The sequence below is a fragment of the Eptesicus fuscus genome, chromosome 5, assembly GCF_027574615.1.
Source record: "Eptesicus fuscus isolate TK198812 chromosome 5, DD_ASM_mEF_20220401, whole genome shotgun sequence".
Lineage (NCBI taxonomy): Eukaryota > Metazoa > Chordata > Mammalia > Chiroptera > Vespertilionidae > Eptesicus > Eptesicus fuscus.
The window spans coordinates 685,497-698,955 of NC_072477.1; the positions used below are offsets into that span (position 1 = coordinate 685,497).

The 13,459-nt window shown below is 65.2% G+C and overlaps 1 protein-coding gene across 1 annotated transcript; it reads right to left on the minus strand.

Annotated features, from left to right (window-relative positions):
- Positions 1-497: 497 nt before the first annotated feature.
- PLD4 (phospholipase D family member 4) lies at positions 498-9,287 on the minus strand. The gene is made up of 10 exons (XM_054715423.1): positions 9,225-9,287; positions 5,139-5,329; positions 4,388-4,571; positions 4,094-4,214; positions 3,484-3,611; positions 2,459-2,659; positions 1,749-1,888; positions 1,451-1,616; positions 1,175-1,271; positions 498-906 (listed from the first exon to the last, which is right to left on the minus strand). Exons 1-10 carry the CDS (start codon positions 9,249-9,251, stop codon positions 704-706), a joined length of 1,458 nt encoding a protein of 485 aa, XP_054571398.1. The 5' UTR covers positions 9,252-9,287; the 3' UTR covers positions 498-703.
- Between the last annotated feature and the right edge of the window lie 4,172 nt (positions 9,288-13,459).

Here is a 13,459-nt window from a genome sequence, read left to right on the forward strand (position 1 = left end):
CGGTTCGGGGTGGGGTGCGCTCCAGGCCATCCCAGCTGGGGGCCACCCTCCCCCAGCTCAGCCCAGGTCCTCCTCACTCTACGCCACCCCCCCCCCCCCCCGCAGTCCTGGGCCACCTCCCCCTCCAGCCCCGCCCACAGGTCTGGGTCCCACTGCTACACCAGGAACTGCCCAGGACACGCCTGGTAGTCAGGGGGGCCAGTCCATCTGCTCCTGCTCCCCCACCCCCAGCCAAGGGCCCTGGCAAATACCAACGCCCCGGGGGTTCCTGGGGGCTGGGCACTGAGGAGAGTCAGTGGCTCCATGGCAGACACGCCACCCACACGGCCCGGCTGCCAGGGGGACACGGGCTCCTCACAGGGTCGGGATTTGAACTCCGGCCACGGGCTAGACCCACACAGACCAGGAGACGCACATTCTCCAAAGGCCGCACTCCTGGGCCGGGATTGCAGTTCTGTGGGAATTAAGAGGCATCCTGGAGGGCTCCCGGGAGGAGGTGGGGGTTAGGGGGCCTGTATTTGGACAACAGGAGAGCAAACAGTTCGCAACACTGGGCGTTGGGCAGTCTCCACCCTGATCAGGGCTTGTAGGAAAGGAGCGGCTTGGAGCCCAGATGGGGGGACAGACCGGGAGGCCTGGCAGGGGTGGGGGGGGCAGTGTCCACCAGAAGCTGTGCCGGCCGGGAGCCAGCCAGGGCGGGGCCTCAGCCCTGCCACACGCAGTCCTGGCCCTGGGCCTGTCCGTCCAGGCCCACGGCGTAGCGGGAGCTCCAGTCTCGCTCGAACAGCTGCCGCAGCTGCTCCTGCACGGAGCTCAGCCGGGGCCGGGGCCCGGAGGCCCGCTGGCTGACCACCAGGCCCACGCCCGACGTGCTGCTGAAGTAATCTTCCGACCAGTTGGAGGTGCCTGGGGGTGCAGGAAAGATGCTGGGTGCCTGGCCTCCCGTGGGGTCCCCCTGCCTGGCCCAGTCTGTGGGGACGGTGATCACGGAGCTGCACGGAGACCCTCTGGTCTGAGAGCCACGCCCCGCCAGCTCGAGGCCTGGCCACGGCCCGGCACGCCCCCTCCGCGGGTCTGTGGCCTCTGTGTGTCCCCCCACTCACAGGCGCCCCTCACAGACTCAGGGTCTGAGGGCCCGGCCTGGCCCTGCCCACAGCCCTGCCCCGGGGCTCACCTATGTAGGCCGCCTTCTCCGTGACCATGAACTTGCTGTGGCTCATTCTGCTGAACGGGATGTTGGAGTGATTCCCCACCGGCATGATGAAGACTTTCTTTGGGGACAGAGAGGGAGCGTGTCAGGGAGGAGGAGGAGGAGGAGGAGGGGAGGAGGAGGAGGAGGAGGGGGGAGAGGGAGGAAGAGGGGGAGGGGAGGAGGAGTGGGAGGGGAGGAGGGGGAGGGGAGGGGAGGAGGAGGAGGAGGGGAGGAAGAGGAGGGGGACTGGGTCCTCACCACGTCCAGGGACACGTTGGCGGCGGGGTCGCTGAAGGCCTGCAGGGAGCGCAGGAAGGGGAACATCCTGGGGTCCGTGTGCAGCGAGCAGCTGACCAGCAGGCGCACGGGCACCCGCCTGCTGAAGGCCGCCTCCCGCAGCGCGGTGTCCAGCACCGGCCAGTACCTGGCGGAGCAGAAGGTCAGGTCCTCGGGCCGATGGGCCCCGCCCGGAAGGTCCTGGCCGGAGGGGGACGTGCCAGGAGCTGCGTGAGCGGAGGGGCCTCCCCTCCGGGGCCACCGGCTGCCCCCCCACAACCTGGCCGGGTGGCTGAAGCGCGTGGTGGGGAAGTAGTCCATCACCGAGACGTAGAGGAACTGCCGGGCCGCCCGCATCACCGCCAGCAGCGCGTCCAGGTCCCGCGTGCGGCCGCGGGGGCAGAGCGCAGGCGGCGAGGCCTGTTGGGGGGCGGGGGGGGGGAGAGGTCCCTGAGGGCGCCGCCCCTGCTCGGAACCACGCGGTTCCTGGACCAGGGAGCCCTCCCTGCACCCACCCTCCAGGATTTGGGGTCCAGGAGGAAGACCGGGCGCTGCCTGGGGGGGCTGACGGGCCCTGTGCCAGGCAAGGCTTCCCACCCGCCCACGGTGACCCCTTGTCCAGGGTCACGTCCCCCCTGACGCCAGGTCTCTGCTGTGGACCAGCCACGGGGCTGAGGGCATCTCCCGGGGCATGGCCGGCCGCCCGGCTTCCTTCTGTCCGCAGAGTAAGGACACGGGGAAGAGCTGGAGCCTGAACCTCCCGGGCGAGCTGGAGCCCCTTCCCCCCTCCCCCTGTTTGGAGACCCCCCCCCAGACACCCCTCAGGCCGCCTGTCTCCTGTGGGTGCTGATAGCTGCATCCCCTGGCCCGCCCCTCCCCCGGGACACAGCCACCGGCACCCCCACTCTGCCCCCCAGGACCCAGCAGGCACGTGGGGACCGCGGGGGGCCCAGGACGGGCAGTCCCTGTGGGTCTGGGCGGCCCTCTTACCGAGAAGTAGGCCGTGGTGGGCACCCCGTCAAAGCGGGCCCGGAGGGGCTGGGCGTGGTTGATGTGGGACGAGAGGTTGTGAGGCCAGTGTTTGGGGAGCACAGCCCGGGGCGCCCCCAGCAGCCAGTAGGTCTGGAAGGTCTTCTCCAGGTCCCGGGCCAGGCGGCTGCAGTTGTGCACCACCGCGCCCAGCTCCTTCACCTGCGGGCACAGCGGCTGAGGGAGGGGGCCCCCAGGGCCGGGGTGCGGCCCCCACCAGCAGCCGGGCCACGGCCGCACCGCCAGGAGGAATCCCTAACGGACGGGGTGCCGGGAGCGTGGAGCGGGGTGCCCAGCGGGTCCCTGTGTGTCCTGAACGTTGCTTCCGAGGATGGAAGCAATACAGGGTCACTCCGGAACGCCCGGAAGATGCATGAGGCCGAGGGGAGAGCGTCCTCCTCCTCACGGTCAAGGCCGAGCACGGTGACCGGTGACGTCCCACCGGCGTCTGGCGGCTTCAGCGCATCGCTTTTCCTACGCCGCCCGGCTTTGCCGTCTGTGTGTGCCTGGACGGAGGCACCAGTTCCAGGAGACGCCACAGGCCTGGCCGCGGGGCTCAGTGTGGAGCGTGGACCTGCGCGCCCGAGGGCCACGGGTTCGATTCCCGTCAAGGGCTCGTACCTCGGCTGCCGGCTCGCTTCCTGCCCCCGGGTGGGGCGTGTGCAGGAGGCAACCGATGGGTGTGTTTCTCTCACATCAGTGTTTCTCTCTCTCCCTCTCCCCCGTCCCTTCCACTCTCTCTGAAAAGCAATGGTGAGGATTAACCACCCCCCCACCCCACCCCCCACACACACACACACACACTCCAAAAGGAGGCTGTGCAGCATGAGCTGGGCGCCGCGGGAATTCTGTAACCTTCGGGATCAGCCTCAGTGGCCCCACGGGGTGAGGTCATGGCGGGGCCCTCACCCAGTTCCTCCGGTGACGAGCGGCAGGGGACACCAGGCTAAGCCCCGGAGGGCGGGGAGGGGCCCCGCCGGACTCACCTGCGTCAGGGAGCGCCAGTCCATGTTGGCACTGCCCACGTACACGTGCCGCCCGTCCACGACCCAGAACTTGGAGTGCAGAACGCCCCCGGTGAGCTGCCCCAAGGGCACGTGGCGCACCTGGGCACCTGGCCGGGCCCGCGACAGGTGAGCCGCCTGGCAGCGGGCTCCACGCCTGAACCTCCCAACAGTCCCGCCGGGTCAACGCCGCTGTCACCCCCATTTCACAGGCGGGAAGCAGGCACTGACTGGCCCGGGACCTCCGCAGGGCAGCCTGGCTCCCGAGCCTCCTGGCACCAATGATGCCGCCCGCCTCCTGCCGCCCGGCTGAGCCCCCCCCCCCCCCCCCCCGCCCAGGTCAGAGCAGCTGGGCTCAGCAGGACCCAGGACCCAGGCCGCCCGGCTGAGCCCCGTGGCAACCACCCTCGGGCTCCGTCACAGCCGGTCCCCTGAAGCTCTGCGCTCCCGCCTCCCGGCGCCTGGGGAAGCTCTGGGTGTCCTCCCGGCCCCCTCCCCCCAGCAGCTCCGCGGCCCTGTCCCCGTCCACGGCCCAGCCAGTCAGCCCCGCCCCGCCCCCCCGCCCCCGGCAGAAGGTGCGGGCAGGCCCTACCTCGGGCTTCCAGGACCTTCAGGTCGGTGGAGCTCTTGGCCAGCGTCGGGTGGCTGGTGGCCACGGCCAGGGACACGTTCCTGCTCAGCACCTGCTGCAGCTTCTGCAGGAGGGCCTCTCCCTGCGACCGGGCGGCGGAGCGGTCACCCAGCTGGCCCTCTGCCCCCCACGAGGGAGGACCCAGACCTTCCCCGGGGGCCGTCCTGACCCCCACAGCACAGAGTCACACTGCTGGGCGCCCGGCTCGCTGCGGGGGAGGGGGGTGCGGGGGCAGGGAGCAGGGGGAGGGCGCACCAGCTGGGAGGAGGAGTCGTTGACCCCGATGTCCGCGCCCGTGAGCGACCAGTAGTAGGAGGCGATGTGCACGCTCTCCCGCGCCGCGTCCAGCAGCTGCAGCCAGGCCTGCGCCAGGGGCTGGGCGGACGGGCTGCCGGCTGCGAAGGGCAGGTCCTGGGGGCGGCTCTCCACGAGCTCCAGCCTGGGGGCGGGCGGCCGGAGGATTGTGAGCTCAGGAGCCCCCGCCGCCTCCCATCCCTGCCTCAGCCCTGCCCGCCAGCCTAGGGGCTGCTGCCTGAGGGAGTGGTGACCCCAGGAGCCTGCCAGGGAGGCGGCCAGGGCAGGGCCACGGGAAGGGCCGACCCACGGGGAAGGGCCGGGCCACGGGGAAGGGCCGACCCACAGGGAAGGGCGGACCCACGGGGAAGGGCTGACCCACGGGGAAGGGCCGGGCCACGGGGAAGGGCCGACCCCCGGGGAAGGGCTGGGCCACGGGGAAGGGCTGACCCACGGGGAAGGGCCGGGCCACGGGGAAGGGCTGGGCCACGGAGCAGACACCACTCCCAGGCGGGGCCACGAGATGCCACACCTCAGCCCAGGGGAGACCTGGCTGGTCAGAGCCCAGGTGGCCCCTTGCTGCAAAGAGCACCCAGGCCATCCAGCCGGGCCCTCCCCCGCCCCTCACCTGCCCCCCCCCCCCCCCCCCCTCAGGACCCAGGAGGAGATGGCAGGGGCAATGCCCAGCCCCTGGGCCCCGCGGCTCACTCACCGGCAGGAGTTTTGCCACAGCCACTGGGCCTCCCCTCCCAGGGGCTCCCAGGCTGGGCTGGAGCCGCAACCCGGGGGCCTGGCCGGCCCTTCCTCGGGGTGCCGCTGGCCCCAGGGGGGCAGCCAGGGCGCTTCCCACAGGAGGCAGAGGAGAGCGGCCCCGAGCCCCAGCACAGCCAGCGCTCCCAGCACCTGCAACGGAGAAGGCGTCCCTGAGGGGCCCAGGCCAGGAGGCCCGGCCTGCAGCTGCGGGGAGAGGGGGAGCAGGGTGCTGGGCGGGGCCAACCCCAGTGTTGGGGGATCAGGCGGCCGCGTGGTCACTGGCGGTCCTTCCAGGCCCCCCAGGTGTGTGTGTGTGTGTGTGTGTGTGTGTGTGTGTGTGTGTGTGATCCACTCTGTGTGTGTGTGTGTGAGAGAGAGAGATCCGCTCTGTGTGTGTGTGTGTGTGTGTGTGATCCGTTCTGTGTGTGTGTGTGTGTGATGACTCTGTGTGTGTGTGTGTGTGTGTGTGTGTGTGAGATCCGCTCTGTGTGTGTGTGTGTGTGTGTGTGAGTGTGAGATCCGTTCTGTGTGTGTGTGTGTGTGTGAGATCCGCTCTGTGTGTGTGTGTGTGTGTGTGTGAGTGTGAGATCCGTTCTGTGTGTGTGTGTGTGTGTGTGTGTGTGTGTGAGACCCCAGGGGGTTTGGGCAGGTGCCCAGCTGCCCTCGGGTTGGGGTGTCCCGAGGCTCCCCGTGGTTGGCTCTGTCCTCACCCCTCTGCCCACAGGCCTGTGAGGCGGCTGGACCCCCTCCCCAGGCCCCGTCCCGCGTGGCTGTGGGCACCTGCCTGGCCCCGGCGCTCTCTGCATCCCAGCCCCTGCAGGGCAGCCTGGGCCACCCCAGCCTGGCCACATGCCCGGCCACTGGGCACTGGGGACCCCCCACCGTGGGGACGCTGCAGACACCTGCTCACCCCTGAGCCTCCCCACCTGCCTGGGGCCCCTGAGTGTGAGGCTCCGCTCCTGCCCACCTGGGCAGTCTGCCTGCAGGAGGAGCAGCTCCACTGTGTGTGTGTGTGTGTGTGTGTGTGTGTGTGTGTGTGTGAGATCCGCTCTGTGTGTGTGTGTGTGTGTGTGTGTGTGTGTGAGAGAGATCCGCTGTGTGTGTGTGTGATCCGCTGTGTGTGTGTGTGTGTGTGTGTGTGATCCGCTCTGTGTGTGTGTGTGTGTGTGTGATCCGCTCTGTGTGTGTGATCCACTCTGTGTGTGTGTGTGATCCACTCTGTGTGTGTGTGTGATCTGCTGTGTGTGTGTGTGATCCGCTCTGTGTGTGTGTGTGTGTGATCCACTCTGTGTGTGTGTGTGTGTGATCCGTTCTGTGTGTGTGTGTGTGTGTGTGTGATCCACTGTGTGTGTGTGTGTGTGTGAGATCCACTCTGTGTGTGTGTGTGTGATCCGCTGTGTGTGTGTGTGTGATCCGCTCTGTGTGTGTGTGTGTGAGATCTGCTGTGTGTGTGTGTGTGTGATCCGCTCTGTGTGTGTGTGTGTGTGTGTGTGTGTGAGATCCACTCTGTGTGTGTGTGTGTGTGTGTGTGTGTGTGATCCGCTCTGTGTGTGTGTGTGTGTGTGTGAGATCCGCTCTGTGTGTGTGTGTGTGTGTGTGTGTGAGATCTGCTGTGTGTGTGTGTGACCCGCTCTGTGTGTGTGTGTGTGTGATCCGCTCTGTGTGTGTGTGTGTGTGTGATCCGCTCTGTGTGTGTGTGAGATCTGCTGTGTGTGTGTGTGTGTGAGATCCACTCTGTGTGTGTGTGTGTGTGTGTGTGTGTGTGAGATCCGCTGTGTGTGTGTGTGTGTGTGTGTGTGTGACCCGCTCTGTGTGTGTGTGTGTGATGTGTGTGTGTGTGTGTGTGTGTGTGTTTGCATGCGCGCATCCCTCTCGGTGGGGGTCTGGGTGTCAGAATTTCGGTTCCTGTTTCAGCCACAACCGCACTGAGTGAGAGCCGGTTCTGCTTCCTAGCCCAGCCTCCTCACAGGCCTATAAATAGCTGCTTCCAGCCTGGCTGGGCCCCCTCCGCCCCACCCCCACCCCCACCCCCACCCCCATCCCCACCCCACCCCCATCCCCACCCCACCCCCACCCCAGAGCTGCAGGTCCGGGTCCTGCTGGGGAGATGCCACGTGGAGAGGCAGAGAGGGCTGAGTAGGAACCCCACATGCTGTCCAGGGGCTGGGGGCCGAGTCGGGGACCTCGAGGCGCTGTGGGGGCTGGGACTGACTGGGCTGTCCCTCGGCAGCATCTGGGAACAGACGTGTCCTCAGGGTGGACGCTTCCCCAGGGAGCCGAGGCCAGGCCAGCCGAGTGCTGGGTGCTGGAGCCGGGCCCTTCCCCACAGCGGCCTCCAAGGCCACCCTCACAGGACGCCCCCGGTCGGTGCCCCCCGGGGGGAGTCACGGGCCCGTGTGTGTGATGCCGGGTCACCCTGGACCTCCAGACTCTGACACCTTCATGGGGCACAGCCTCCCTCCCTCCCTCCCAGATGTGGTGGGGGAGGGGCTCTGCTGCCCAGCACCCGGCTCACAGCACCCAGCACCCGGCTCACAGCACCCGGCTCACAGCACCCAGCACCCAGCACCCAGCTCACAGCACCCGGCTCACAGCACCCAGCACCCGGCTCACAGCACCCAGCACCCAGCACCCAGCACCCGGCTCACAGCACCCAGGACCCAGCACCCAGCACCCAGCACCCAGCACCCAGCACCCGGCTCACAGCACCCAGGACCCGGCTCACAGCACCCAGCACCCGGCTCACAGCACCCAGCACCCAGCACCCGGCTCACAGCACCCGGCTCACAGCACCCAGCACCCGGCTCACAGCACCCAGCACCCGGCTCACAGCACCCGGCTCACAGCACCCGGCTCACAGCACCCGGCTCACAGCACCCAGCATCCAGCACCCGGCTCACAGCACCCAGGACCCAGCACTCAGCACCCAGCACCCAGCACCCGGCTCACAGCACCCAGGACCCAGCACTCAGCACCCAGAACCCAGCACCCAGCACATGGCAGCCTACTCCGCCCTGAGGCCTCTGAGGTCAGCCCTGGGCTGTGCTCTCGGCCACCCCGGCCTGAGCGGGGGAGGAGCAGCCACGGGCGCTGCACCGGGTCTGTCTGCCCTGGGCCGAGCGTTCAGGCAGTGGGGACCCTGGAACACAGATGAGAGGGGGCTCTGCCGGGGTCCCCGGGCTGGTCCCTCCCCGCCAGGAAGTCCCTATGGGGGAGCCAGGCTGCCTCTCCCCGCGGGGAGCTCAGGGCCTCAGGGTGCTCCCTGCCGCCCCTCCCAGCGGATGGGGGCCCAGCATTGGGCCTTCACTAGCTCTCGAGGGAGGTCATCGGCGCCGTCTGGGGTAGGGCGGGGGAGGGGTGCGCAGGGGCGTCCTTGGGCAGGCTCCCTGAGCCCACACCATGTGTGAGGGGCCTCCCCACGGCCTGCGGGCAGGGGCGGGTCACCCCATCTGAACACAGGCCACCAAGGCCTCACCCCGGCCCCCGATCCCCTGATCCCCTGAGCACGCCATCCCACCTCTCGGCCACTGGGAGCTACAGGAACCGAGGGGTGGGGGGGGGCGCTGGCCGCCAGGATGCTAGTCACTCGCTGCAACCCTGGGGACCCGGGCGTCCCTGGGGGCGGGGAGGCGGCTGCTGGGAGAGAACGACCCCCCGGGGCAGCTGAGCCCTCAGCCCGTGCAGGTGGCGCGGGCCCTGCAGGCAGCGGAGGTCTTGGCTGAAGGCGCAGGACTCCTGGCCTGTAGGACGTGGAGCTGCTGTGGCCCAGATTGGCACGGACTGGCACAGAGGGCCAGATTGGCACAGAGGGCCAGATGGGCACAGAGGGCCAGATGGGCACAGAGGGCCAGACTGGCACAGAGGGCCGGCTGTCAGATCACGGGACCCTGGCCCGGTGGCTCTGTGGCAGAAGCTGGGAGGAGCGGGTGGTTGCAGGCCCAGCCGCTGGCTCCGTGACCCTCTGGGCTGGGGGTGCTGGCAGCAGGGGGCCAGAAGGACCACAGCCTCTGGCCTGGCCCCCCTGCCCGGGCTCCGGGGCACTTACCTCTGGGGGCCCTGCCTTGGCACCCATCTCGGCTCCAGCTGCAGACTGCAGCCCTCAGCCCTCAGCCCTCAGGGTGGGCCCCCGGCCTCCGCCCCGCCCCCGGCCTCCGCCCCGCCCCCGGCCTCCTCTCCACTCGCCTGCAGCTTCCCCTCGGTCACTTCCTCTTCGTCCTGAGCGTCGGCTCTGCACGCGGCAGCTGACACCTGGAGCAGATGCGCCAGCTCGAGGGGGAGGCCGAGGACTTTCACCTCCAGAGAAAGGTCACTCTCCCTCCGCCTCCCGAGGTGGAGGCGCCCCGGCCCGGCCTGCGGGTCAGCGAGGCTTCCTGTCAGCCACAGGGACCCAGGAACCAGCCCGCGTAGGACGGCTCATTCCCTCTGACTCTAAGCAGGCTCCGGGCTGGTGGGCGAGAAGGGGCACTGGCTCCACGGCCTTGGGAGCCGGGCCCCCCAGTTCTCAGCTTGTCCCGAGGGGTGACCAGCAGCCTCGTGGCCCCAAATGGCTGCATGAGCTCCGCCACCCCCTCCGTGTCCCAGCAGAGCTAAAAGGACATCCCAACGACTTCCTGAAGTCCCACCGGGCACTTCCACGTGGCTTTCCTGATCTAGAACTTAGTCACATGACTGCATCTAGCTGCAAGGGAGGCTGGGGCATCTAGCTGCAAGGGAGGCTGGGAAATGGAGGCAGCCAGAACCCGGAGAGGGCAAGTAGGGTGGCTCCTTGGCCATCTGAAAAGGCAGGCCGGCCCGGCCGGTGTGGCTCAGTGGCTGAGCGTCAACCTAGGAACCAGGAGGTCACAGTTCAGTTCCCGGTCCGGGCACATACCCGGGTTGTGGGCACGATCCCAAGTGTGGGGCAGTCGATCGGTATTCTCTCTCATCATTGATGTTTCTATCTCTCTGTCACTCCCCCTTCCTCTCTGGCATCAGTAAAAATATTTTTTAAAAATAAAGTAAAAGCGGTGCCCACGTGAGGCCGAAGGCGAAGGAAGCTGAGTGTGTTCCGGGTTTGCCAGCCCTGCGGGCCTCCGCTCCTCGGAGACCCTGGTTCTGTCTCGGGCCCATTTTTAAGTTGAGTTGTTTACTTTTTCTTAAAGCGGACGACTGCCTGTAGAGGATTCACTTACCGCTCCGAGTTGTCCCTTTTAAGGGTAGCAATACCCTCTCTTAATTTACTTCCTCTTCCCACCCCCCTTTTTTTAAAGTTCTCAGACACGTGGAAAGTGGCAAAGATGGTGCGATGACTCCCACAAGCTCACCACTTAGAACCCACCACTGCAGACACTGTCACTCCTGCTACACCGATATTTTTCTAAGGAATCTTTATATATAGGTATGTATATTTATTGATTTCAGGGAGGAAGGGAGAGGGAGAGAGAGAGAGAAACATCCATGAGACAGAATCATTGATCGACTGCCTCCTGTACCCCCCACACACACTGGGGATTGAGCCCACAACCTGGTCATGCACCCTTGACCAGAATCGAACCCGGGACCCTTCAGTCCACAGTCCGATGCTCTATCCATTGAGCCAAGCCAGCTAGGGCATGGCTAAGGAATCTTAAAGCAAAGGAGGGCGCAATGACATTTCACTCCTAACGACTTTAGTTCACATTTCTAAATAAATAAACGTTCTACAAAATCATAGCACAACGACCACCCCTGGCCAAGTCCCAATCCCTTCATTTTATCAAATCCTTGCAAGGCTGTTATGACGATTTTAAGCCCCGTTAGTTATACAATTCTTCCTCGGCCAGGGAGGGTTAGAATTACCCACTCCCATTCCTGGTGTGTTTGTTTGAGACGCTCCCTCTGTGCCCAGCTCCTCCTCCCTGGAGAGAATTCCGCTGGATATAAAGTCTTGGTTGCCCACGGCCGTGCCTTGCGTGGGGACACGTGCCCCGTGTTCAGGAACGTGGACATGCCTCTAGCCTCCCTCATCGCTGAGGGGCGTTTTCTACAGACAGAGTTCCAGACGGGCAGCGTCTCCCCCAGAACCGGCCTTCGGGTTCCATGGTTGTTGTCGGGGAATCGGCCGTCCTTGCTGAGCGGGGACTCTGTCCTCCCGCTGTGGTGGTCTCTAACACGTTCTCTTGGTCTCCGGGGTCCTTCCGTGTGACAATGAGGAAACTAATGTTTCCTTTTAACAATCCTGTTTGGCCCAGCAGCATGACTCAGTGGTTGAGCATCGACCTAGGAACCAGGAGGTCACGGTGGGATTCCTGGTCAGGACACATGCCTGGGTTGTGGGCTCCATCCCCAGTGGGGGGGGGGGGTATGTGCAGGAGGCAGCCGATTCATGTTTCTCTCATCACTGATGTTTCTATCTCTCCCTCTCCCTTTCTCTCTGAAATCAATAAAAAATCCTATCTAATAAGGAGGGAATATGCTAATTGACCCTCACACCATCCTAAAGATGGCAGCACCCACAGCCAATAAGGAGGGAATATGCTAATTGACTGCCATACCCTCAAAGATGGCGGTGCCCACAGCCACAAGATGGCAGCACCCAGTCCCCTCAGCCCCCCAGCCACCCAGGGCCCAGCCCGAGGCTCAGGTAACCAGGGCCGGCTGAGGCTTGCGCTGCCGGCAGTGGCAGCAGCAGAGGTGTGATGGGGGCGTCTCCTTCCCCTGCTCGCCGGGTTGCCTCCCGCCCCTGAGGGCTCCCGGACTGTGAGAGGGGGCAGGCCGGGCTGAGGGACCCCCTCCAGTCCATGAATTTTCATGCACCGGGCCCCTAGTACATTTAATAAAAATCCTGCTTGGATTTTTTTATTGCCCCTGAAGCTTCCTGTGCCGTGGATACATGTACTAGTTTGCTGGGGCTGTTGTCACAAAGCACACGGCCTGGGTGACTTCCACACAGAACTTCATTGTCCCAGGTCTGGAGGCCGGAGGACCCAAGTCAGGGTGCCGGCAGGCTGGTTCCGTCCGAAGGCTGTCGGGGGGTCCGCTCCCAGCTCCCCTCCTGACTCCTGGTGTCCTCAGGCGCCCCCTCCTTGCTGATGGCATTCTCCCTGTGTCCACTCATCATAGCCCCACTGTGCACTCTGTCTCGGGGTCCGACAAGGACACCCCTCACGGTGGGTTAGGGTCGAACCTGACGACCTCGTCTTACCTGGATCGTCTGCGAGGACCTCATTCCCAAGTAAAGGCCGCAGCCGCAGGAACTGGGCGTTTGGGGAGGGGGGTGACCTAACCCAGCCCATGGCACGTCTCTCCCAATCCTGAGCGTTTCCTCCCCCCGCCCCCTCCCCAGGAACTCCGTGCACACGTATGTTGTGCTTTGTCACAGGACCCTCTGCGCCCAGGAACCTCTGCTTCCCATATTGTCTCCGTGTTCCCACGCTTCGCACTCTGGGTAACCTCCTCTCATTGGCCGATTCTTGGATTCGCTGTGGCTCATGGGCTAAGTCTCCTATTAAGGTTTTAAAAAGCTTTATTTCCAGCCATTACAGCTTTTAACGTGACGCTTTTCCAACCCGACGCAGCGATGCGTTCCTTCCTCTCCCTGTTCGTTAACCCCACTTTCTACCCCGTTTTCCTTGTGACGCTGCGCGGTGTCCCTCGGCGTGTGCTGTGACTTCTGGGCGTGAGCTCCCCCCTGCCCGGCCTCACCCAGGGTTTGCGGAGGGTCCTGGGCCCGGGAGGCCTCTCTCTAGAGAGGATGTGCATTCCCTTCCGCGGGAACAGGGACCCCTCCCCACCTGGAGCCACTCTGAAGGGAAACAGAGAGGAGAGCCTAGCAGACACGCAGGGCACGGAGCACGCGGGGTCCCGGAAGGGAAGGGGGGGGGAGGGGAGAGCAGGACAGTGTCGGAAAAAGACATGAACGGGCCAAAACTGGCTTGGCTCAGTAGATAGAGCATCTGTCTGCGGACTGGAAGGTCCCAGGTTGGATTCCGGTCAAGGGCATGTACCTTGGTTGCAGGGCACATCCCCAGTGGGGGGGGGGGGGGGGGTGCAGGAGGCAGTTGATCGATGTTTCCCTCTCATCGATGTTTCTAACTCTCTATCCCTCTCCCTTCCACTCTGTAAGAAAATCAATAAAATATATTTTTTTAAAAAAAGACATGAACGGGCTTTTTCAGAACCGGCGGGAGACACGCCGCGCCACCGGCCCACGCCGGGCTGCGGGTTTCAATACCGATAAAAACAGATACTCTTATGCAAATGGTAGTAAACTAAACCACTGGAAATCCAGTAACAGGAAAATCCACCGTCTCAGAGGCAGCA

What these genes read in the sequence shown, in the direction of transcription:
- PLD4 (XM_054715423.1), bottom strand. Translation starts at nt 9,251, where the DNA reads ATGGGTGCCAAGGCAGGGCCCCCAGAG. An exon ending in GAAGGTCCTGGAAGCCCGAG is followed by an intron (nt 3,612 to 4,093) that starts GTAGGGCCTGCC and finishes GGGCCCGGCCAG; the next exon opens with GTGCCCAGGTGCGCCACGTG. An exon ending in CGCTTCAGCCACCCGGCCAG is followed by an intron (nt 1,617 to 1,748) that starts GTTGTGGGGGGG and finishes CTGCTCCGCCAG; the next exon opens with GTACTGGCCGGTGCTGGACA.